Source organism: Oxyura jamaicensis, chromosome 3 (assembly GCF_011077185.1).
Source record: "Oxyura jamaicensis isolate SHBP4307 breed ruddy duck chromosome 3, BPBGC_Ojam_1.0, whole genome shotgun sequence".
NCBI lineage: Eukaryota > Metazoa > Chordata > Aves > Anseriformes > Anatidae > Oxyura > Oxyura jamaicensis.
The window spans coordinates 85,793,674-85,818,792 of record NC_048895.1 but is presented as its reverse complement, the minus strand read 5'-3'; the positions used below and the strand labels follow the sequence as shown (position 1 = coordinate 85,818,792).

Here is a 25,119-nt window from a genome sequence, read left to right as displayed (position 1 = left end):
AGCATTGTTGTTAGGATTTCAGTGGAACCTGTCACTTTTACTGAAACCTGGTTTTGGCCTTCCTAAGAAAGTAACTCCTTAGTTGAGACCTTGACTCTGTTCTTGTTTCCTCCAACAACACAGCAAGTCACCCTCTCAATTATGCCAAACTGATAGAGATTGCATCCATTCCTCCCCCAGTTCTCTTCCTTCTGCCACTCCCTCTCTACCACTGCCCTTGATTATGTTCTCATATGTATAGAACCATAGAATCATAGAATCATAGAATATCCTGAGTGGGAAGGGACCCATAAGGATCATCAAGTCCAACTCCTCACACCGCACAGGTCTACGCAAAAGTTTAGACCATGTGATTAAGTGCACAGTCCAATTTCTTCTTAAATTCAGACAGGAGGCTGAATTATAAGGAGAAGGCACCTGAGATCCTGGCAAGAATGACAGCAAAGGATGGAAAAAGCATTGCATCTTTTTAAGGCTGGGACAGCTCTTTGTATAGGCTCACTGAGTCAGAACAGTCCTCCCGATCAGATGAAATCCTGAGGTTCTTCACACAAGTTAGTGAAAGTTATTTGATGGTGTAGAACAAGTTTTGAATATTTTTAGGACATTAATTAACATAATATGTCATATTCTTCGCTAGTAATTCTGTACATCTCTGCAGGGGTAAACTTCAATTTATACATAAAGCAAATGTCCAACATGTTCAAGCTTGAGTGCCTTTTTAGCATATATTTATACTTGTAAATAAGTGGCATCTGTCTAAAATGTTTAGAAATTCAGTGAAACCTGGCACGTTCACTAAAACCTGTTTCTAATCTTTCTGAATGAGGAAGCAATTTTCCCAACATGACCCCGATTCAGTTCTCATTTTCTTTGCCTAAAAAAATGACAACTTAAAAAGATGGCCTCAATAGAACCGTGAACTGATATTTATTTCAGTAGTATAATAACTCTGAAACATGCCAAAGGCCCCTTAAATGTTCAAATAGTTACCTATTGCACCCTGGACAGAGTTTGGTTCCGTGAGTAGATTTTGAATGAAGTAATTTTTTCCCCCAATCTGACCCTGGGAGCATTTGAATTGATGTTTTTAGCAAGCAAACTTGGTAGGAATAATGAACTACATATAGTTTTGTATAATAATTCTCTCTCAAGGGCTGTGAAGCTGATGCCTACTTAGAAATAATTTTGGAAGACTAGCTGAAACAACACATGATGCTATTTTATATAATCCCAGAAGTGACTGAAAGACTGGACAGTTTTGAAGACTATCCAAGTGTGAAGAGATGGATTTGGATTAGTCCCAGCTCATGGCAAGCCTCGCATTGTGTAAGACTTGCAATACTTTCACATTGTTTCTCCACAGCTCGATGTGGCTGTTTGTTCTCTCATTTCCAAACTACCTTTGGAGCTGTTTTGTTGGAGGTTGAGACCAGAATCATTAGTTAAAACATGAGCTTTGAGCAAGTTGCAGGGAACAGCCATGGCCTTGCAGTCTTTACAGCTAGAACTGTAAAACAGGACCTGTAAAATGGATGACCTTCAGATTTAGTTTAACTGTGCAGAACTGGTATTTGTCACTGCCAGGTTTATTCATTTATTTCTTTTAATAGACTACCACAGAATTTGTAATCTGTGATCTACAAATGTATTACATTGGAAGGAAAAAGAAAAAAAAAAAAAAAGTGTTTCCAAACTATACAGATAGCATGTCAGCTTAAAAGAAAAGAATAAAAACTGTTTATTTTTTTATTAAACTGTAGCCCTTGCCCTCTACATTATAAGATTAAAGGTTTAGAAATGCAATTACTGAAAAGTAGACAGAGAGTGACTCAGTGCTTTACTACAGCCAGTAATGTGCAGAAAGATGAGTAACTATTGTAGGCAATGGTGAATTCCCACAGTCCCATTGGGCTGGCTTTCCCTTTTTTTGGGTCACAGTTTGGATACTAGGACAGAGAAACAATAAACAGATGAAATAAACTAAAGCCCGGGTACAAATATGGCTAAGAAATCTTGAAGCAAAAGAAATAGAAATAGAAATAAAATAAAATAAAATAAAATAAAATAAAATAAATTGATTTCCATAGTTTAAAGGAACCACCAACAGATTACACAGTTACAGGCCAAAGTCTGTGCTACCTGTTTGTACCATACACCTCACCCCAATATCTCAGTATAGGGCTATTCGTATCACAGCATTTGGCCATATTCTGGTAAATCACAGAGATTTATTAGCCCTGAACACTTCATACTTTTGGCTTGATTGTTCTCTATACAAGAGATGGAGGCTCTGCCCTGTTGTCTTTCTGCCAGCTTCTTTATTTTACAGTCTCAATAAAAATCAAGAGAAAATGCAAACTGGAAAGGTAATGTACACAAAATCTCCAAGCTCTTTCTCACTCCAGCCTCTACACTTGCTTGGGTCCAGGAAATAAAGGGAAACAAAAATGCAAGCGCTCCCCAGTGAAAGGCTTGGTGCTGCCGTCTCGTGGGAAGAGGAAGAAGGGAAGATTGGACACAAAAAAAAAAAAAAAAAAAAAAGGGCAGGAATGTAAAAAGGGAAAACAAAAGATTTTCTAAAACGTGCTAACATCAACACTCCCATTTTTGTTTCAAGATGGCTGTGTGCTTTATTGCTTGCAGATCGGTTTCCTTTGCAGGTGATGTGGGCCCAGAATTACATCACCAGCAGAGCAGCCAAGAGCATCTCAGTGCCAGGATGACCGAAGCCGAGAGGAATGCATTATCACAGACCGAGGAGGGACTCGCCAGTGCATTCCTTGCTGGGGGTGCTGTGATGGGGGAGGCAGAGAGAAGACGATTTTACGCAAGGGCTGAAAGGAAACTTTGTGGAGGAAAGATCTGGGGTCACAGTCCTGCTGTCTCCTCTAAGCAGATCTAATTATGGTTGTGTACTTCAAAAAGAGGGTTTAACTAAAACCAGATTCAACAGGGCATTGCTTAGGGAGTACAGAATGAGTCCTCTGAGCCCTGCCTTTGAGGAAAGCGCAAAATGCCTCAGTGTGCAGGGAGCGCTGTCCCTTTGGTTGTAAAGAATAACTTGAAGCCACAGCAAGAGAAGCAAGAACTGACTTAAAATCCTCAGTGCTTCGATGAAGTGTTTCGTAAAAATGTGACCAGACATAATATCGAAGCATCCATACGAACAATGCTTACATTAGATACTTGGTGTGATTTACTGACGTGCTGTGCGGTGCAGTAAAAGTCTCAGCAGTCTCGAGGATCATGCTGGAAATGATCAAATGACTCACAAAGCTGTCGCACAGATCACCCTCAGCAAGCTCCAACAAAGCCTTGCTGCCACATCGCACCATGTATGCAGCAAACAATGTCCCATGCATCTGAAAGAACCCAAACCCCACATTTGGAAGACTTGCAGGCTATTTCTGCCATCCCGCGGGACCACCACAGCCGTCCTCACCACAGGCCTGTTTCTGAACCATTGAAATCAATGAGAGCTTTCCAGTGCTTTTAATAGAAGCAAAATATGCTGTCAACAAACTGGATTAAAAGAAGAGTACAAGACAAATTGTTCAGGGATTAGCACCTCTGAAATTGTCAGGATTTCAAACCTCACCTTTTAGGTTGAACCAAGAATTTGAAGCAGTACTGAGGTAATGCAGAGCTCTCCACCTTTCCAGGGGGGGAAAAGGGCTGCTGATCAGACAAAAACATTTATACTAAATCCTATAGATTTACTTTTTCTTCCCTTACAGCTCCCTAAAGAGGCCTGAGGGCTGGGACTTAGCAGCCCAGAGAACAAACAAATACAACTTCACTTTGATCCAGCTTCTCACAAGAAGTTTTTGGGGGTATGGAAGTGCCCATAGCTGGTTTAGCTGCAGCCAGATCACCACCCAGTGACCAAGCACATGCCACCAGCTCATCCCCTAATGTGCCACCAAAAGCCAGGAGGCTGCCAGTGCTGAGAGAACAAACTTCACTATTGCAGCTGCTGTGGGATCTCCTGATCTTCAGGTGTCCAAGCCATGTTGTCAGTGCAGCTCCACACAGACCTCTCATCCTCCACCAGAGACTCCTCACCCCACCCTCTGCCACCAAAGGTCTCTGTGGAGGCCCAGGGGGCTCCAACTCTTCTCCTTTTTTGTCAGCCTTGCCAGGAGGTTGCAGGGAGAAGGCTGATTTGCAGTCCCGGGGAGGGGAAGTAAAATGCCAAAGGAGATCTTGATGGTATGGAGACAGCAGCTGAGGTATACAGGTATGGAAAAGGGGAATTTTGGTCAAATGGTAAAAATTGAAAATACTGTCGCCAACTTTCAAGACATACTCATCTTTATGCCATGATTTTAGCATACTATGGGGAAATTTGCAAAACACTGTTGGCGTTGTTGGTGTTGGCATTTTCCTATAGCCTTTCCATAGTTTACTTGCAGAGCCAACACCAACAGCCAGGCCCTCCTCACTGCTTCATTTTACTCCTCATAGCTGTCTACATTTCGAATATCCTTGTGTACAATTTTCTCTTTTTTTATACCTTTCATGCATAATTATTCTTGACAAATTATGTTTTTCTCTTGCTTCTTTCTCGCTGTGCAAGACTGGCCTAATAATTAGCTTCACATAGAGACTATTAGCTTTCATATTATGTTGTTGTGGATGGATAGAGTTCATGTGTGAAAGTATATGCAAATAAATATTCCAAAGTAAATGCATTACGAGAGTGTGGGAAATGCATTAGAACCAAAGGGTATTTCTGCTCTTAGAGAATTCCCCATTTTATCTTGTTTGAACTCTCACAGGGCAGCAAAGCAGATGTGGTTTCTAAAAGCTGGTGTGGACAACATTAGTGAGGAAAGATTGGTAAAACACTGCAGGGGCAGAAATTATTCCTTGCAAACAGGACAGAAATTATGGCTGCTCTCATTGTAGCAGACGGCTGTGAAATGGCCGTCCCACAGGACTGTTCTTCCTCCCGCTCACCCTGTCTCATTAACGTTATAACTGCGAGTGTAGCAGAGCGGCTGACGGGCAAAGTTCACCTCAGTGTCCCTTTCCTTTTTCATGGCGACTACAAGTCTGTGCAGCTCTTAACAAAGTAACCCTTGGGCCTCAAATCACAACAATAAAAAAAAAAAAATATGTATATGGTGATACTTATAAAACAAGAATGCTAGGCAGGAGCCTATGAACTGCCTTTAGGCAGGCCAGTTCTCTGTCCCACTATGCACATTAAGTGAGCATGGTGTTGTGTTTTTTTTAATATATATACATTTTTAACCTATCATAATTTACTCTTTCTGCTGAAAACTCTGTCATTTTGACAAAAATCTCTTGTTGGCTGCCATTACAGGGCTTTCCTGAGAAGTCATCCCATCATCTGCTCTCTCCTGGAACACAGCCTTTGAACCACACTACTTCCAGTTTTTAAAACCTACAAAGATGAGGGTGAATCCTGAGTTTTACATGCACTCAGCAAAGATGAGGAGTTGAGGTCATTCAAATATATGCTAGTGAGTGGATTCCAGGCCATCCTGGCTTTTCTAACCCACTCTGTAAAGGGATGCAGGAGGAGCAGCCTGAAGAGGGAGGGATGTGCGTGCTGGTTTTCCACGTTCAGTTATGTACCATGTTCTTTCTGCTTGGTTGCTAGTAAATGTGATGTGATTTTTCTTATTAGTGCCTTGGACAAAGTGGATTAAGTAGCAAACACCAGGTTTCTCTGGTCATTCAGCATAAACCAAAAGCACTGCAGCTCTTCACCTGCAACCACCAATACAGAGGCACTGGTGACTAAAGTCACTATGACACAAGTTCATATTGAAATTCCCCCTTTTTTTGCTGTTTTTCCAAAAATCATAGGATATAGGAAAATGGGGGTTTAAAAGACACAGAAGAGCAGGAAGAGTATGTGGAAATGCCCCCGGGGATGGGAGCTGATATCCCAGCTATAGTAATGTGAGACTGAAATCTTTTAAATCAATTCATTAAAGGAAATTGGTTCAAAGCAGTTTATAAACTTAGGCTGTTTAGTGTCCTTCAGGAGTTCAGATGGAATAATAAGAAGGCAGCAACTGATAAATTAAAGTGAATTTAAAATGTAAAGAGAAGTGTAAATGGTATTTTAATGCAGCTTTTACGTTTGTAGCAATTCAGTTGCCTGCATCTCCACACATAGACAGATATTCATCATAGAGAAAAAATGACATCTAAGAGAATCAGATATGAAATTACTCCTTACTTGGAAATACAACAGATTTTTTATTTTCTCTTAAGGGAATAAAATCATTAATATGCAGACACATTTTTGTCCTTTAAAGTTTGCCAGTCAACACAGGAAGACAAAGAGCCAGAAAAACAGCAGCTATTAAACAAGGAAATATGGTCACTTTAGCTCATGTGCCACCTACTCAAAGCTGGCACTGAACAGAGCTCAGGAAATTCACTAAACAGTTTAGCTCCTGGCTTTTTGAAAATGTCTGCCACCAGACTGTGGTTTCCTCAAAAGCATTTCTTCTTTGAACTTGCCTTAAGTATTCTTCTCAGAGCTTTTTTTTTTTTTTTTTTTTTTTTCACCGAACTTTGTGGTTTGATTTCAAGTAGTTTGGTATGAGCATGACATTTCATATTGCAAAACTCAGACTGTTAGCGAGTGCTCGTTTTTCACCTAAGGTATGTGCTGCAAAAGGTGTCCTCTTTTGATTTAGAGGACAAATTACTCCTACAATGGGGAAAAATACTTGAAGGAAAAAAACTGGAGCATTGGGCCTGTTAGATATAGAGCTTCAGGTAGTCCATCAGAGGCTGGGCACATTTTATAAAACATGAAAATATTTTCTTCCGGGGGTATGTAAATCTTGCCTGAGGCATGCTCCTTCAGAAATATGAAAAATAATGCAAATTATTTGTGGCTTTCCAAGCCTAAATGTGAAGGGCATAGCAAATTCCCTACCAGTTGCGTGCCAACAACCAAATGGGTTGTTTTCCTCACCCAGTCCTCCCACGGTGACGCAGTGCTTTGTCCTTCACAAAACGCAGCACTCAGCTGAGCAAGCCAGCTCAAACCTTAGCCAACATAAATAACATCTGATCTCTCAAAAGCTATCAGAAGATGAACCCAAAATGGGCATGAGCAATTCAAAACAAAATCATTTTTAAATTCAAGTACACACTGCAGGAATGTTCAATGGTGTTCTTCCGGTTCTAGGCTTGCACAGTAATGTACCACTAACATGAGAGGACTGACTTTTACAAATGGTTTACATGAGGTTGGTGTCATTTAAACATGGGAAAGACCAAACGATGTCACTGCTGAACTGAAAAATATTGGGGTATCGAGGGTATTCTTTGCACTGTCGTGGGTACTCACCTCTCCCGCTCCTGCTCCAAGAGGTTGGTAAAGTCATCGCTCTTGTTCATGTAATCTGTATGTTTATGCTTCTCATTTTCGAGCTCATAAACTGTGCGGCGATGGCATTTTTCTGCCAAAAGAAGCTGTTCCAGCATGCGTCGATATGTCTCCTTCTGTTTTTCTTCAAGCCTGTCCAGCTGGGTTGTAGGAAAGGAGAATAGGTTATTTTAGAGGTTTCCTTGCTTACTTCATCTGATTTATTAACAAACAGTGTCATGTTTGGTAAATGCAAGTCCCATAATTTTACATCCTGCACTTTGCATAAAGCAGTGCCTAAAAATAGGAGTAACCGTCCTGTAAAAATAAAGATTTTTTTTGGACAATGAGTTTGCAATAAACATTTACATCATTCTTGGATACACAAAGGACAGGGCTTCATGTGGTTTTAGGGTAACCAACAATACTGCTGCAGTGCAGAATGCCTCCCATGACAAGGTGCTGCATGCACTTTCCTTATTTCACATGGGAAAAGCAGTAACGAATCCCCAGGAGGAATACATGCACTCGGGCCCTAGGACCCCAAGTTCAAGTACCTCTATAGGGATATGGACACCTATGTGAGTATCAAAATATAAGCTCAAGGCTGACATTTGAACTTCATCTTCAACACAGTTGTACCTGTAGGACTGCTGAGATAAAAAGTCTGAATGTAGTGTGCTCTGCCCACCCGGTGCCCAGCCCCTGTGGGAGTTGCATCTCCCTCTGCCCCGGCTTCACCAGAAAGCTGCTGTTTCACAGGGTGCCTCTGCAAACTGGGGGAAATAGGAGAGCAGGAGGGCTGCAGCTACTCTCAAGCAGCCCTCCAGAAGCTGACCATGACAGTCAAAAAGAGTCGATCCATTTTATAAAGGAACCAGGTTGGGTGCAACCTTTGAGAGCAGATCTTTTGCACCATCCTATTTTAGCTCCCACATAACCTCTGTGGACCTAGACATGAAAGAAGTTATTGTAGACTGAGGTCCCTGACAAATTTTCATCTTCTTTAGAAAAAAGACCTGTTAAGATCTTTTACTCTTGATAGCCAGTGTTTCATGCATGCTCCCAAATGCTAACGTTTGCTTTTCTTATATACTATCACCCTACTAAAATCCCAGCAGATACTGCAACAAGGGTGCAGGGTATAAGGATACCCTGTGGTAGACACAATTCCTGCTTAAAAAGTAAATGTTCTCAACTGAGGAACTATGAAGAGTTGGACAGATGCTACAGTGTACTGTACAGTAGGTTATTGCGTGCTCTTTCTCCATGCCCTGGACTGTTAAGAAACTATAACCATAAACAGTGGTTGCTTATTTTGGCGTTCACACTGGCCTCAGACATTCCCAGGTCTATTCTACATTTATTTATTGCTTAGATTTTAAACCAAGGGTTTAAATCTTTGGTTTAATGTCCTGCAGATCTCCTTTAGGGGCTGAACTGACTTCACAGCCCTGGAACTGAAGAGACATAAAATGATTAGGGATTTGTGATCCTGTAAATACAGTCAAAGTCAATCTCTTCTGGTCTTCTATTCCTAACTACTGCTGTGACAGTGCTCTAATATGCCAAGAAAGTCACAGAGCACTTACCAGTGCTGTGAGCAGTAGAGGCTGGAGCTTATAATTGAAAGGAATTTAGAAAACAGAAGAGCAACACCCAAAGATTTTTTTCTCACTTACATGCACCAGCCCTAAGGAGCATACAAGGTCCATATCATTTGTGTTCAGACACAGTGATTTTGCTTACAATTTATTCTGACAGTTGAGAGAGCAATAATATTCAAGTTTTACTTGATTTTGTGTAATTTGCACAAGAATTGTATTATCTTGTGAGATTTGCACACATGCAAAGTACACAGTTTCCCTTTTGGTTAGAATTCCCCCTACAAAGACTTGTAGATGTAGATCAAGAAGTTATTACCTCTGAAATTGGTTTCTCATAGACATCTTCCCCTATTGATTTTTCTTGGGCAAGGATGGCATCTCTGTGTAGCACTCGCAGCACACTCCCTGGAGCGGCAGACCCGTAATGAGCTTCTAAAACTTCAGGTTTGGTTTTCTCTGTCTTCAGCATGTGGATCACATCCTCTCTTGCCTGTAACATGGCAAATCAGTACCATAAGCCAACCTGCTAACCAACAAGGGAAACACGGAAAACAGGGGCATTTCATATATATAGACTGCATACACAAAAATAACATAAATGAGAAGAATGCTGGGCTGCCAATGCAAATATAAAACTTTCGGAGATATCAGAGTAAACACAATCTGTATAAACCAAATGTCTTCCTTGTAGGCATTAATTATTCTATTCCTGCCTGTCATTACATTTGAATGCAGTGAGTTGAAAGTAAAGCCAGGGAACATCATTAGTCTTCATGTACTTTTTCACTTACTCCCTGCCCATGCTGTTTACTGACTGCAGTAGGGGGATGACTAAAACAAGCAGCACAAGCGGAGTGAATTAATATTTCTCAGACAGCCTTGAGTTAATTATTTCCTAGTAGCCCCCTACTTGATTTTGTGACTACAGGTTCTCTTCAAGTAGCTTTTTAAATGGAGTTTTCTAACTTCAGTTTGCTAAAAAAAAAAAAAAAAAAAAAAAAAAAAAAAAAAAACTAGAAACAAAACCCACGAGGGAGCTCCTTAGTTTGGAGGGCATATCTCCCACAGGCCCAAAGGGATGTGAATCAGAAGAGTACAGGCACCAATTTTTCTTTTGTTTGCTTTTCGGATACTCAGTCCATGAGAGCTTGGGAAGCAAATTAAAAGCTAAGGAAAAGTTTGGATATTTTAGGAAAAATCGCTTACTAATCCAGCCCCTATGTAAGCAATGACTGTTTAGGATTTATGAACTGGCCAAAGCTTCATGCTTTTCCAGTGTTCGTAATGGCAGTCTATATTATCCCTGTAACAAATCTTAAATCTTTACCCAATACCACAGAGACATCACAGCTCTACAAAACCATCTGCTTTTAAAATGAGCAAGGAAATAATTTCAGGAAATGACAAAGACCATTTAATATTTTCTTAATAAAATAGAGTAACATGAAAATAAATAAAAAACGAGCTTGAGGCAAAGATCATGCCACCCAATTGAGAACTAGATGAATTATAAACAGCTAACTGTAGGGGCTTACCCTGTACAACATTTTGTAACCTTACGTAAAAGCTTTACATGTAGCTCTGTCTGCAAGATACAAATAACAGACTGGAATGGTATTAAAGTTTTTTCAGCATGAGTGTGAGAAGGGTGCATCACTCTCAGATGTCAAAACTACAAGTGAATTATACGGGCCAGTCACAAGGAGTGCCAAGAGAGCCTGTCCACCTCCCTGCCTCATGTCCTGGGAATATGCCACTCTCAGAACAGAAAAAAAAAAATGTATTTTAGGAAAGTTTTAGACAGTTTCAAGAACATATCGTTTTTTATATTCCTGTAGAAATAACAGTTATCTTAGTGTCTTCATTACTATAAGGCTAGTGCTTCTAGTCTGAGAAATGTTTTTTTTTTCCCTCCGTGGTGAATGAATGCAATAACCATTATATGCTCTGGCAAGGCAGAGAGTAGGAAACATCTCTGTCCTGTCACCTCACTACAATCAGCAGACAATGACTACACTGGGTTCCTAAAATAAATGGTTGACTCTTCTTGTTGGCACCTACCTCTTCTGGTTAGTACCTACTGCTGAGCTCACTAAATGGCACCTGAGGACCTTGGCCTCAGTTTCCAGGCCATGTCTGTGTCATCCCAAGGCATGAACTCAGTGTCCTGTTGTGGGCCCCACACTGCAGGCATGCTCATGGGGAGCACTGAAAATATGGGGACGAAGGAGGCAGAACTTTTTTGCCCTGTGCACCGAGGGCCACAGACACAACCATGCTGAAACCTTGGCTCATTTTAGTGCTGAGCACAGGGAGCTCCAAACCCCTGCTTGTTAGGAACAAGCCCATCTGGGAGCCTCAGCTACTGGGGGGGAAGGGGGGAGGAAGGAGGGTGAATTCATTCTCTCCTGTTGCAGCTGTCGGGCCCCACATGGCATAATTAAACATTGACAGGTAAAGCAAACAGACAACTCCGGTGTGGTGATTTAGTGTCAGTAAAGCTGACAGAGGGACCAAACACTGCCCTTCCCAGCAAGTACCTTAGCTCCTGTCCAGTTTCACATGGCTGTGCATACTTTCCTTCCAGCCTCATTAGTCCTTAGTCATTGACGACTGAACATTAGCAGGAAGGAATGAGAAAGTCCCTGAAACATCTTAAAACTTGACAGTTAAGAGAAGTTTCTGGATGCTGAAGGCTTGGGTCCCCCAAGAGCCATTGGGAGACAAGCCAGGAAGCAGGCGATGCTGAACAAAGGACTGACACCCCAAATCAGAATGGGGAAGGTGTCCAGGCTCAGACAGAGCTTTGAAGGTTTGAAGGTCCTTATTCACAGAACCACAGAACCACAGTATGGCTGAGTCTGCCATCACCCTCTGGAGGCCATCTGCTCCAACCCCCTGCTCAAGCATGGCCACCTAGTGAAGGGGTCCCAGGACCATGTCCAATTATTCACTTTGCCATCTTTGAAAGAAAGTTGTGACACGCTCAGTTCCAGAGCACAGGGCAGCCCTGGAAACCCTGAGCAGAGAGGCCCCTTTCTGCAGGCTGAGGGAAGGGTTCCCAGTCTGTGAGAAAGGTTGGGTGGCACCTGCCCCCTCACGTTCCCCTTCGTGGGCACTTGGGACCTGGATGACAGTAGCATGGCAAGGTGCCTTCTGCCTTTTCTGGGTTTGGCCAGCGCTCTGTCATTATCTTTTCAAGAGTATTGCCTACTTCACCAAGTACTCCGTTTCCATGGATTTATGATAACAGTTTGTGAAAAGAAAACTAACAAACAGACACTCAGGTTGCTAGGAAGCACTGGAGAAAAAAAAAAAAAAAAAAAAAAAAAGGCCTTGTGCTAATAATAAACTGGAGGGAAATTTCCTTTTATTTGGTCAGAGACAAAGCCTCAGCACAGAAAGGCTCTGCAGTGCAACTACCCCACATCTGGGTAGTTACATCCTAACTTTCCATCAACCAAATAAATGTACAGGGAAGGAGCTGAAACTGCAGGCCTGTATAATGCATGATTTTGTTTCCTCCAAATGACTATTTTTCCACTGAAACTAGAAGACCCATAAGGAGATGTTTTCTTTCCCCGTATGGGGAACAACTATCACCGTATTAAACCTCAAGACACAGAACATTTCCAGGTAACAAGTCAGAATAATCCTGTGGAGGAACACTTGGGCTACTTCAACACATGTACCTGCAAAGAGGTACGAGAGGTCCCTCTTCCTAGCTAGGAAGAGCTACACTGGCAAGCTGTCCCTACTGATGGACATCTACTTTATGTGCTTCCGTTGCCTCAAAGCACAATGCTGTTTAGCATAAATCATAAGCTAGGAGATAAACAAAAGGAAGAGATTTCAAATGGGAAGTAAAATTGTATATAAATCACAGACTAAAGTTGTTAGCTATTTTAGCGGCAGAAACATTGTGCTTGGCACAGGAAAGCCCTCTCTCAAGTCCACTTTTTTGCTGGTGGTGCTCTGATGAGATAGAATACTCCAGTTATTTGTGTAAGTCCAGAAGACTGCAAATAGCCAGAGAAGCTCTTTAAAGCCAAGGTACAAAATTTTGAAAATACATGCATTTTCCTCTTTAGTATGTCATGACCTAAATTCTCCTCCAGAAAACTTGAAGATAAGCTTCTATTTTCACTGTTGAGATTGTGGTTTCTCAGAAAATAAACACAGTTTTCTGCTAATAAAGTGCTCCCAAACAGTTCATTCTCTAAACTGTAGGAATGATCAAGTCAGATGAATGAACAGGTCACCTTTACCTCCTAGAAATACTCTCAAGGCAAGAAACACAAATGGCCGCATAGGTTGAGAGGTGTTTTTCCACATTCGTTTTCTTCAGGAGCAAAGCCTGCTTAACCCGAACGCCACCAAACTCCTACTGTCCCTGCTGAGAGAGGAACTGCAATGCCAAACTGTATCATCTGTCTAAGCCTCGTTTTGTCCTTACTGGAGGTGTCAAAATCTAAAAGATGATGACCTCAAATCTCTAGTACATCCACAGAAGGGCTGAAATTCAACCAAGCACTGATGTCCTGCACAGCTCCTCCTGCTCTCCTGTCCCACTTTCCTACTGCCCAGTGGTTGCAGCACCTACTTAGGTGACAGGGTCTGTGTTTCTACCTGGGAACAGGAACTCCCCTAGCACAACACTCTCTTCCCCTCAGGCCTGAATGCTGGCTGCCCCACTGTAAGGCCGGCCAGAGGCTACTTTTCACACGGTTACCCTGAAATACTCACTTTTTGGCTGAATAAAAGAGAAGGGCTTTCTTCTGCTTACAGGCTTGAGCAGAGCAGGGGTCTGAGTTCCAAACCTCACTTTAATACGTGCCTAGTAAAATATTTAAATGATATAGAAGGGATGTAAAGAGGTCCCTGCATAAAGTTGAAACCATTTAGGAAACAATAGCATGACTCTGCTGCTTGTAAAAGGGGACTGGCAGCCTAGCAACCAAATTCCTGGTCAATGGAAAGACTGTTACACAAGCCCAGCATTCGGACGTGCTTCCTTCTCCTGCCCTGCCCTGCCAATTTACCACAGCCCTTTCTCCCCATTCCCACAGTCTTTGGCCTCTCCTGTGAGACTGTGAACAAAACTTAGCACCCACTAAACGGGGAATTTTTGTGATAGCCCATTTGTCACCTGGGAAATGGGACTGGGCTGGTCAAACTCGTTTCATATAAGGCATCTAGTAAATTGGGGAAAAAAAAATCAGTTTCATTCAAGATGGGCCAAATGGATTCAAAGTAATCACTGTCAGATGAGAGGAAAATCCAACTTGAGATCTTTTGCCAGGCCATTTCCTAAATTGTTCTCAAGAATTTTGTTTGTTCATAAGTTGCCTTCCTGCAAATTCACAGTGTCACTGCTCTCTAAATCAGTAACTATGGTCCTTACAGCTCAATGTTCAATCTAAAATACATCTATTGACTTCAGAGAGATCTAAACCCTTCAAAAACATGATGAGATTCCTCTAAGTTTATTGAAAGTAGTTCTGAAAATTCAGGACCGGGAGCAGAGCTAACAGGGGATACACAGTTCTGGTATTTCCATTTTTGAATATTTCTTTCCCAGTTATCATGACACCCTGTTATGCCTGCACGAGTGAAAGAACCAAGTAACAGAGGTTTAATGTTTATGAAGTCATGTTTTTCTTGCTAGTGATTAATGGCAAGAAATAACTATAAAAACACAGACAGGAACCTTAACTTGTTACTTGTGGTGCTGTTACTTGTGTTTCACACAGTTCAGGTTATTAATAGTGCAACAGCTGCCCTGCACTGCATCAGAAACTAGATAAGGTCACAGGTTCTCAATGCAATGTTGTGATCTTCCCAGTGGCTGATTTCCTAAATTCCAGTAGACTTCACAATCTTTTCACCTAGAGCTAACAAACATCACAACCAAGGCATGCCTCTAAAGGAAATGGGGAGAATGCTCTCACACTGCTTTCTGCACTATCCAGGACATGCTCATGCTGTGTCACAGCCAGCAGGAATAGTCTTGTTTCTGAAAATTCCCATTAGAGACCTACAGCATGTTTGTTTAGTTTAATTTAATGAAGACAGCATCTTCAGGCAACAGTAGTTGAAAAACTGTATCTGTAAAACTTTCCTAACACTAATCCACATGTTTATACTCAGTAACTTCCCTTCTTTTCTTACCGTGGAAGGAAATTCAAGCAACTAAGAAGAAATCAAACTTTATTCATGTGATACTACAGGCACAAATAGAGAAATTAATAAAACTTACCCTGCCTATTAGAAGGAAACTTTTGCTACAGGCTTGCTTCCCTGAAGCTATCCCTACATACTGCTGTGAGATCGGGGTGGAAACTTATTTTCAGGGACAGATGCATTTAGTGCCTCAAAGCTAGGAAGTCAGATGCTTTACCGTATATTTCATCATACAAAGCTCATTTTTGCTAGAAACTCAAGAAGTATTTTTTTCTCCTATACTGGATATCTGAAGTAGCCACTTTTATATCACTCACCTAATGGTTCTAGCCATTGAAAATGGTAGGTAATGACATGTATGCATCATTTTTCTTGCAAGGAAGACAATGCAAGGTTTTTTCTTTCCTGTCATCTTAGCTAAATTCCATGATACTTCCCTGAACTGTGGAGTTCACTTGCACTAATTTCTTTTAACATTTCTGGACTCAGGTCTGTGTAAGTGATTTGTACTGGAAGAGATGAGTTCAGCGCTGAGAACTGACCTCCAGTGCTTTTTGTACAAAAGTTTAGTGTAATATACCAGGAAATGCAAGTGATGTCTTGTGACGCTGGTGATATAAAACAGGGTTGTCCTGTCTTGTTCACACCACACAGAACTTTCTGGCCCCGTACAAAGCCCTTGGAACTACACGGTGTATCTCATCCTGCTGTGAGTTATTTTACAGTGATAACACAGAAAGTCCTCCTAAAATCAATACTGAAGGAGAGGCACGTGATAGACCAGCTCAACCACTGCATAAATCCTCTGAAGTGGCTCCAGAAGAATTAATTTGGCCTCTTATGTTTAAAAACATCCGCACTAAAGGTTGGAGAGCTGGGGAGAAGCAGCACTGAACAGTATATTACTTCTTACAGCAAGCTTCGAAACAGATCAAATGAGCACTAGAAGACATCTGTCTGTTATTTCCTGCCCACACGGCTTTGTTCTGCTTTATTGCCAGAGAGCTCCATGGATGATGTCACTTTTTTCTGAAGAAAACAGGCCACCAGAGCCTTTCACTGACATAATTAATTATCTGTAGTCTGGGCCACAGCCAGAAAATTCCCATGGTAAGGCCCCGAGAAGTATTAACTCCACACTGCTTGATGTTTTCAGAATTATTAGGGTCTGGGTTATCCTGCCTTTTCGCACTGAAAGAGAGTTTTGCTCGATATTATCAACTCACAGGGCAGTTACTGCGGCATGAGGAATTACAGTGTCATGATTTAGTCGGCACGGAGAGACGGACACAGGAGGTCACCTTCAATTATGCGCACAGATCTGCATGTTGGGATGTGCTTTACATGCTTCAGGAATGCACTGCCAGGGCTAACCCCGCTGGTTTGGGTTTACCGTATCCAGCCATTCAGACCATACGTCTCAGCCAACTTTAAGCATATAATAACATTTTGCACATGACCTGAAGCCCGGCAGCAAGCAGAGGCCCCACACTGATGCAAGCAGCCAGCAGAAAGAGGGAGGAACATCTGTTAAAGCACCTTTTTGGACACTTGAGCAGGGAGAAACATTAACACCAGCTCAGGAATGACTGAATTCACAGTTCAGGGCCAGTATGTGGCCGCTGTGTTGCAGTGTGCAACCTAACAAATGAGGTAATTAACAAAGCAGCTTAAGATCTCTGACCAACTGGCAATCACCACAACGCTTGCAAAGGCAGAGGAGACCCCGGTTGTGATATACCAAATCAGACATGGGAAACTCCAATGGGTAAGGGCCTGTTCTGCCTTTTTCATGCTAAGGAAATGATCTGCAACTTTCCAAGTCCCAGGTGAATGGCAGATCATGAGGCACTTTAGCAGTATAGGAAAACAGTAAAATTACAACACATTTCACACACATTAAGGTGTTTTTGTATTGCTAGACTCATGTAGTAAGGTGCCTTCCTTTGAGACCTTCCCCTTGTAACCACAAATTATTTTATGATCAGTTAGCACATATTTAAGAGAAATAAATAAATAAATAAGATGGCTTATGAAAGGGTAATAATAGGAAAAGCATTTATTTTCCTCTTTCTTGAATTATAATTTTCCCTTTAATCTTACAGTAACAAATCTAGACCATAACTAAAGAGATCCACGTTGTGTCCATTGACCTCTTTCCAGTGCTTACCACATATAATTTAACCTTCACAATGCTCCAGTTTCCATCCTGTAAATGCCATGAGGCTTAATTCACAAATATATACAAGATCCCCAGATTCCAGTGTTATGAATACTACAAAAAATACAGCACTGTGACATCAGTATCATTGTTTCCATGTTTATGTATTTTTACATTACCATCCAATTTGTTGACATCCTTGGGAAACTAAAAAGCATCTTAGTTAGATATGCAACTGCTTTTTGAAAGTGTTTCATTTACCCTATGCGGATCTGAAGCACTTGAAATTAGATGCTCTGACCTGAATGAACATCAGGTAGGTACTAGAGGATGCTGGTGTAAGTACCTCTTGGTGTTCCTCCAAGAGGAACAAACCCAAACAGGTATTTCTTTCTGCAGTCATCTAGCAGGAATGAGCATGCATGGAGCAGGTCAGAATGGGAGACAAGCTGGTGCCACTGGGGCCGTAGCTGTCAGGATGATGAAGTTCAGAGGAAATCCTTCTGCCTCCTCTGCAGAGACTGGAGCCTAATTCAGAGCAGGATACCAACAGCAGCAAGCCTGTATACATGTGTAATAAACTGTATACACAGCTTTCTCTTGTCCAAGCATTTTGTTGGCTTCAGCAAGCTGTTTTTCAGTGCTCTGTGCTCCACAGATACTCATTCAAGTTACTGATGACTGATGAATGGGCAAGAATAGTAGAGCTGCATTACAGCAAGCACTTACCAGCAAAGCCAATTACTTGAGCAGGGGAATTGTCAGAGGAGACAAGGGAAGTGGAGCAAGCTCTTTGAGAGAGGTGACTTAGCGAGGGCAGACAATGAAAGGTACAGAATGAGGACTCCTGCCCATGCCCACAATGTCCTCACAGTCTCCTGCTTTCTCCAAAATCCCTCTGATTGTGCTCAACATCTGTCCTTCCTCTTGTCTTCCCCATGCTTCACTCAGATGTCCTCTACCCACTCCATCACCCCATTGCATTCCCAGGAACAACACTGGAGCTTACAAAATGGCATTTTGCCTGAACTGCTGAAACTGTCTGGGCCAATACTGGGGAAATGGGCTCTCATTATAAAGCTGGCTCCATCAACACTTCTGCTCCCGTCTTGTCTGAACACAAAGGCCACAAATGCATGGAAGTTTCCTTGTAACTTTACTTGGGTTAGTCAGTTCCATTAATTTTGCTGACATGGAAGAATGTATGTGTTTTTGTTTGTTTTTGTTTGTTTGTTTTTGTTTGTTTGTTTTTGTTTTTTGTTTTCCTTCCAAAGAAAAACAATTGTTTCCAGGGTAAGAAACACTTCACTTGCAAAAATCCAAAGCATTCCTGTCTTAGAAAAGGACTTCCCTCAATAATCTCTCAGCCCTGCATCAGTTTGAGTGCCGCGTGTGCACAGCCCTCAGAAATATGTCACCGAGCTCGTTTTACTTTGGACCTCATGCAAAATCCTACATTGAAGCCAGCAGTTTCGCAAAGATGTGGCAAGACACAGGATGTTCAGTAGGACCAGCCGTTTTCTATATTGAAATATTGCATTTCTCTCATTTTAGTCAACCAATAGGTGGAGCCTTTAACTCTAGAAACAAGACACTTTCTCAGATAGCCATGTTCCCACAGTTGTTATATAAAGGCTTATATTTGCTTTTATTAAAACTCATTTTGGATGGAAAATAATCAGTTTTGCTCTCAAGAGCTTATCTGATTGTCAGCTGGAGAATAGGAGACACAAACTTAATAAATACACAACGGGGAAAACAAAGTTAATAAAAACAGACTTAGCTACAACTGAAATGTTAAATTAACAACTGGTGACTCAGAGGACTGGACAGCAGTATCACACATAAGAGATACGCTCACTGCAAGCTTTCCCAAGAATCCCACGTATTTTAAAGCCAGAAAGCCCATGCATCTAGCATCTATCACAAATGGGTTGGCCATGTCCTCTCCCACAGAGTGAGCCTTTTCCCAGGAAAATGAGAAATGACATAGATGTTCTCATTATTGTTGCACAGAGTGTACAATTCCTATTAAGTAAATGAAAAAAAACAAACAAAAAAACTAGTCAAGTGACATCAGGTGATTAAAACGATTTGAAGAAGGTTGCAAAAGGAGTATCAGTTAAGGACACTGATCTCAAGACCAAAACTTAAAGTTGATCTGGGGCAGTAGTTTCTGTTACATTTTATACAGAAGTCCATTAAAAAAAAAAAAAAAAAAAAAAAAAAAAAAAAAAGCTGCTCATCCTCTTCCCTCCCCTCTAGACAAGATGTTCAATGGATCAGAGACAGTTATTTCAGTATTCCTTCCTGCTTCCAGCATTCCAGCTGACCCTCCAAATCTAAACAGCATGATAGATCTAGCTCTGGTGAGTCCAGCTCAGGCATTAACAGAGAAGGATGTTAAAACTTCTCTGTGGAAGTGGTTAAGTGGTTTTCAGCCTACAGCTGTCCAGTGATACTGACATTTTATTAAGGATAATGACTTTGAAAAACATGTAATTCTAAAGCAGTTTTATTACCAAAGAGATGATAGTATCCATCACAAAAGTGTCCATCACAAAAAGTAATGGTTTTAAAGTAAAAAATGGTAGATTTAGATTAACATAAGGAAGAAACTCTTTAACTCTTTACTCAGAGAGTGGTAAGGCACAGGCGCAAGCTGCGCAGAGAAGCTGTGGATGCCCCATCCCTGGAGGTGCTCAAGGCCAGTCTGGATGGGGCTTTGAGCAACCTGATCCAGTGGGAGGTGTCCCTGCCCCTGGCAAAGTGGTTGGAATTAGATGATCTTTAAGGTCCCTTCCAACCCTAAACATTCAGTGATTTTTTCATTACTATAACTGATAGCACCTCTGCCTTTGTTTTCACAGGGAGTAGTAAATTGCCTGAATAGCACAATTTAACTATATTTCAGTATATTGTCTTATCTTTTTTTTTTTTTTCTCTCATAAACCAGCAGGATTCTATTTTAAAATTTATAATTTCTGTGACTTGCTAGACAAACCCTGTATTTCTTGCATTTTGCACAGCTATGATTGTAAATTGCAGAAAAACACATTATTCTAGGCAAAATTCATCTCCAGTTATAAATTATTCAATACCCTAAATTTTGTCCTGCAAAAGCCTGCTCCACCAAGAAAACTCAAACAAATAAACAAGGAGTCAGTCAGACCGGAGAGAACTGTTGCATCCCCCTTTCCTTACACTCTTTTTCTTCTGTTGCCCAAACCTTTCTCTCACTCTATTATCCTTAATCTCTCACTTTATTATCCTCTTTCCTCAGATTAACCCTATCCTCACTTTTTCCTTGTAGAAAGGAAAATATTGTCCATGCCAATATTTTTCTGTAGAGGAATTTTAATTTAGTATGCATGGTATGTTCAGAAAATACTAAACTCTTTCAATCCAATTAACAAGATTTCACAGTTATAAACACTTAAGCAAAGCTACTCTACACACACTTTTCTGTGGCTTTACCCATCCTTTACTTACTCAAGTTTCTCTTGAGATAAATAGAGCTTCTCAAACTGGGAGATGATATGGCTAGTGATTTGGAAGCTCTTTTCACTGTGCTTTGTACTCTTCCCTATGGATCAGTGCTGTGGCATGTTTTCCCAGCTTTCTCTTGCAACTTTAACATTACCCAAAAGAAACACTTATGATTTCCACCCACCTATCTAAAGTATATCCAGAGCTTGAGCTCTGGAGCCAGAGCTTGAGCTTTTGGGGAACTCAGTACTCAATTGTATTTATTCAAGAGTATCAAGAAAGGCACTGAAGAAAAAATATAGGAGTTTGTATGGTGTTTTTAACTAAGTAATATCAAGATGTCTGTCACAGTGATGTTTCAGCTTCTTAGGAAACTCGGGTTTCCTTGACAAAACAGTTCAACAAACAAAGTTTAAGGCATTGCATTAAAGTTTACATATTGCAGCAAAAGGAAGAAGGGATAATACAACTACAGCAACAGAGCCAAACCATTTCATATATCAATCATATTATTAAGGGATGGAAGAGCCAAGTAAAGCCATTTCAGCATAGAAAATGAAATATTAAAACCAATGTATGAGACACTATGTGCAGTTCTAGCTACAGACATTTAGGAAAGACAAAGCTAGAGTGCAACCAGTGCTGATCAAGGGGAGATTGAAAGAGTGGAAAGCCTCTTCTGCTAGAGAAAACAAAGGTGGCACAGCTAGAACAGTGAAGTGAAGACTCAGAAGGTGTGTGACTGCCATCTACAAACACATCACGCATTAAAGAGTAGAGAGAGAGGTAAGCTATTTAAAACATGATTGGTGTATAGTACAGTTTCATAAAGATGTCACTGGACATAATTGCAATTGGATTGGGAATTAAATGAAATAATTGCTAAACTTTTCAGTTCTGGAACTATTTCCCAGTAGAAGAAATCAAAGTAAATAACCTACCTAGTCTTAAAACACATCCTGATAGATTCATGAAAAAAGTTAAATGAAGTGGTTGTCTAAAGAGTTAGTGGGAGGGAACTGATTTGCAGCAGTTCTACATTTTCTCATCAAGGATTCTCAGGAAAATGGGTCAGTGAATGCATCCACAGTATGAGGATGAGGAAAACCTAAGTTAGGAAGTGACAAAAAGGTAGAATAAGGAAAAAGGTCATAACTGGAGAAATGAAGAAGGGAAGGAAAGCAAAAGAAGGAGGGGAAGCCTCTCTTGGGAAAGAGAACAGAAGAGAGTTATCATAGAATAAAATGTTTTAATAAAATGTGTACATATATAAAAAGGGAAGAAAGCATAAAGACGAAAATGGAAACAGGAAATAATTTTCCTTTCACCCTTTACATTTACAAAGCTTAGTCTTCTGATAGAAAGGCAGGTGGTAAAATGTAAAATGTCTTTTAAAATGTTAACATGCTCTAGCTAGTATATTACCCATGTCGGAACTGACTATTTGAGTTTGTTATGAGAGAGGATTTTCCTTGCAGCAGGATGTACAGCCACTTGTACCTAAGCATTTCCCAGAGAAAACACAACAGAGCCCCCACCCACCCCTGCAAAGCCTCCCCCAAAATGCTCAGGTCAAGGAGAATGTCTGGAAGTAGTCTGAAGGCGAGCTCTACCTGGCTCTGTCAAATAAAAGCTGGAAGCCTGTCTGTCTGTCCTAAAGCAAGGGACCTCACTGGGTGAGGCACCAAAATGGGTGACTGAGCTGCAGGGGGTAACTGCCATTTCTGCACTGGAGAAATGCTGTGAAGCACAGAGTATAACAAAGACCTTGAGTGGAAAAGTTGCTCCTGGTTTAATTGGTGTGAAATATAGAAAACTGCCTCCCAAGCTTAAACTGTCATCTGTCTGGCAAACAGGCAGAGAACCTAACAAAGGAATTATTTTTCTTGAAAATTTCAGTAATTTGTAGTTTGCAAACAACTTTTTTTTTTTTTTTTTTTTTTTTTTTCCTGAACATGCAATAAAAAGTGCATGGTAAAAATGTATGAATGCTGCCCCTCATTTCCTCTCAGACCCCTAATCAGGAAATGCTGAAAATCAGTGCTGATATTGCTGAGAAGAACAGTCACTGCTCAGAAAGCATACAGGACAAATACATGGGCTGTTGGACAAGAATCTGTGAACCACAGATAGGATTATGTAGTCATTGTAGAGATTCATGCTGCCTGTGCTGCTTTGTAATTAGTAATATTTACATGTTGGTTTGACTGAAAGCACTGCAACAATCAGACAAATTAACACCGTGATTCATGGTCCAATTTATTCCAATGGTGTTATCAGATTTTTTTTCCATATATATGAAGAAAACACCTTCATGGATCTTTTACCTCTGTGTATTCAATATGTGTTTAGAGACCATGTAATCACTGGTTTATTATACAAGCAGTGGGATCCCTCAAGAAAAAAGACCCTCTACTGAGCTACAAGGCCTTTCAAATCAATTCCTGTCATCAGTTCATTTGCTTCTTGCTCTCCTCCAGAGATGCTGTACTTAAGAGCTCTCCTGCCATGTATATTGGGACACATTTTCATCACTGCAGCTTCTGTATACTTTTTCTCCCCTTTTGTTTTCTTACAAAATAAGGCCTAAGCTCCAGTGACCTCAGCAGTTGATGAAATACTTCTCTTCTCTACATGCAGTAAGAGCACAGGGCCTAGCCAAGAAATTTGATGACAGGCAAAGCTGTGTCCAACTTGGCACTGGAAGCTAAAATGAAGGCAAGCTACCTGAGGTCATTATAATAAAGAGAAAAAAAAAAAAAAAAAGACATAAGCATCACTGCTGGGGCATGTCTTCACAGTTTACTGGCAATTTCACCTTTCAAAATTACAGCTGGGAGATCAGGTCCCAAAGTAAGGACTCAGAACCGATACTTGGAGAAACATGGCTTGTGACTATGTTTGCTACGATGTCAGATGATAATAGTGAAGTAAACACAAGAAGCATATGTAGAGATTTTAATTTAATCTGCTGAAGCCCATGGTTGCCATGACCATGGCATCCCCAGCTGAGCTCACTGTTTTGAGAGTACAAGGCAGTGTCATCCTGCGCACTGTTCAGCAGTGCAGATGTAAGGCCTCTTCTGCTGATGGCTGCTGAGTAAAAAGTCAGAGTATTTTACTGCACTTTTTTCTTTAGAAATTATTGGATGACCCTATAAGTATGGCTCGCTGTTATTCTCAAAACAAAAATCTCCTTACATGTGCCTATACACTGTTTGCTTTGCCAATATTGAAGTTGCTTCAAAATAAACCCACAGTCTGATTTGCCAGTCCAACAAAATGCCAGCCAGCCACCAGCGTTGTCTGTACAGATCTGTAAATGAAAAGCCACAAAATGACTCAGTGTATTAGGTCACTGTGACAGCCAGGAGGTAATACCAGAGTATTTACTTGGCTGGAGTCTGCCTTGGCTCATCCTCGTTTGCAGTGTCAAAGCCGGGCTCTCATCTCAGGCCAAAGAGCTGCAGCTTGCCCACTTCAGTAACGGTTCAACACAGGTACCAGGTAAATAACTGCCTCAAACCGGGGGTTTTGAAATGAAATTAAAAGCTCCTATGGCTTAAAAACATAAATGATTATTGTCCCTGTCTGTAGGGAGCAGAAGAGGAGATGCACTTTATAGCTGTCAGCATGTTTGTCCTCAGAAGCCTCCTGTGAGGCCGGGATGCCTTAGCACGGCCTAACATCTCTGTGGGGTTTCTACATAGGAATATCCCTAAAAGTATTGTGTGGGGCAATGCATGTATAACCTTGTTGAGGATTTTCAGCCCATATTAACAGCAGATGGCAGTTATCCATATCTTCCTCATAGGAATAATGAGAATGTGGGCAGCCCTTTAAAGGTTGTGTAACTTGGCTATGAAGTGGAGGACAAGGGCGAAGAGCCACAGCTCCATGTATTGACCAAGAGAGTTACTCAGAGATAAGAATAAAGACCACGTTTATTGCCACCCAGGAAGTATTAGTGACTTTCTTGACATCCCCTTTAAAGACCACAAAGGTGAATTCAGGGTAAATCTTTCTGAAACACATGAGCATGATACTTTTTTAGTCAGGCTTGGCTCTGTTCACTCCCAGAGCTACATGCTAGCTCCATATTTTAGGAATTAACACATACAAGTTTTTAGTATAAAGTAAAATGAAGTACTATGACTATGACTACTGTTCTATAATGATACAAGCTTTTTTCATAGCAAAATTGCATTCAACAGATTTTTTTTTGCTTTTATTTTCCACAGGTTTTCACTGCCAAATACTCTACTCTCCTCTCCAATACTCTCCTCTCCTCTCCAATACTCTCCTCTCCA

General features: G+C 41.0%; 1 protein-coding gene across 6 annotated transcripts in view; it reads right to left on the bottom strand.

Annotated features, from left to right (window-relative positions):
• The window catches only part of FILIP1 (filamin A interacting protein 1), a 121,569-nt gene that overhangs the window by 34,999 nt on the left and 61,451 nt on the right, over window positions 1–25,119 (bottom strand). For all 6 annotated transcript variants that reach the window (XM_035320581.1, XM_035320582.1, XM_035320584.1 and 3 more), the window contains 2 exons: window positions 9,293–9,466; window positions 7,352–7,530 (listed from right to left, as the gene is read on the bottom strand). In XM_035320581.1, coding sequence (XP_035176472.1) covers window positions 7,352–7,530; window positions 9,293–9,466 — 353 coding nt within the window. The remainder of the gene's footprint in view (window positions 1–7,351; window positions 7,531–9,292; window positions 9,467–25,119) is intronic.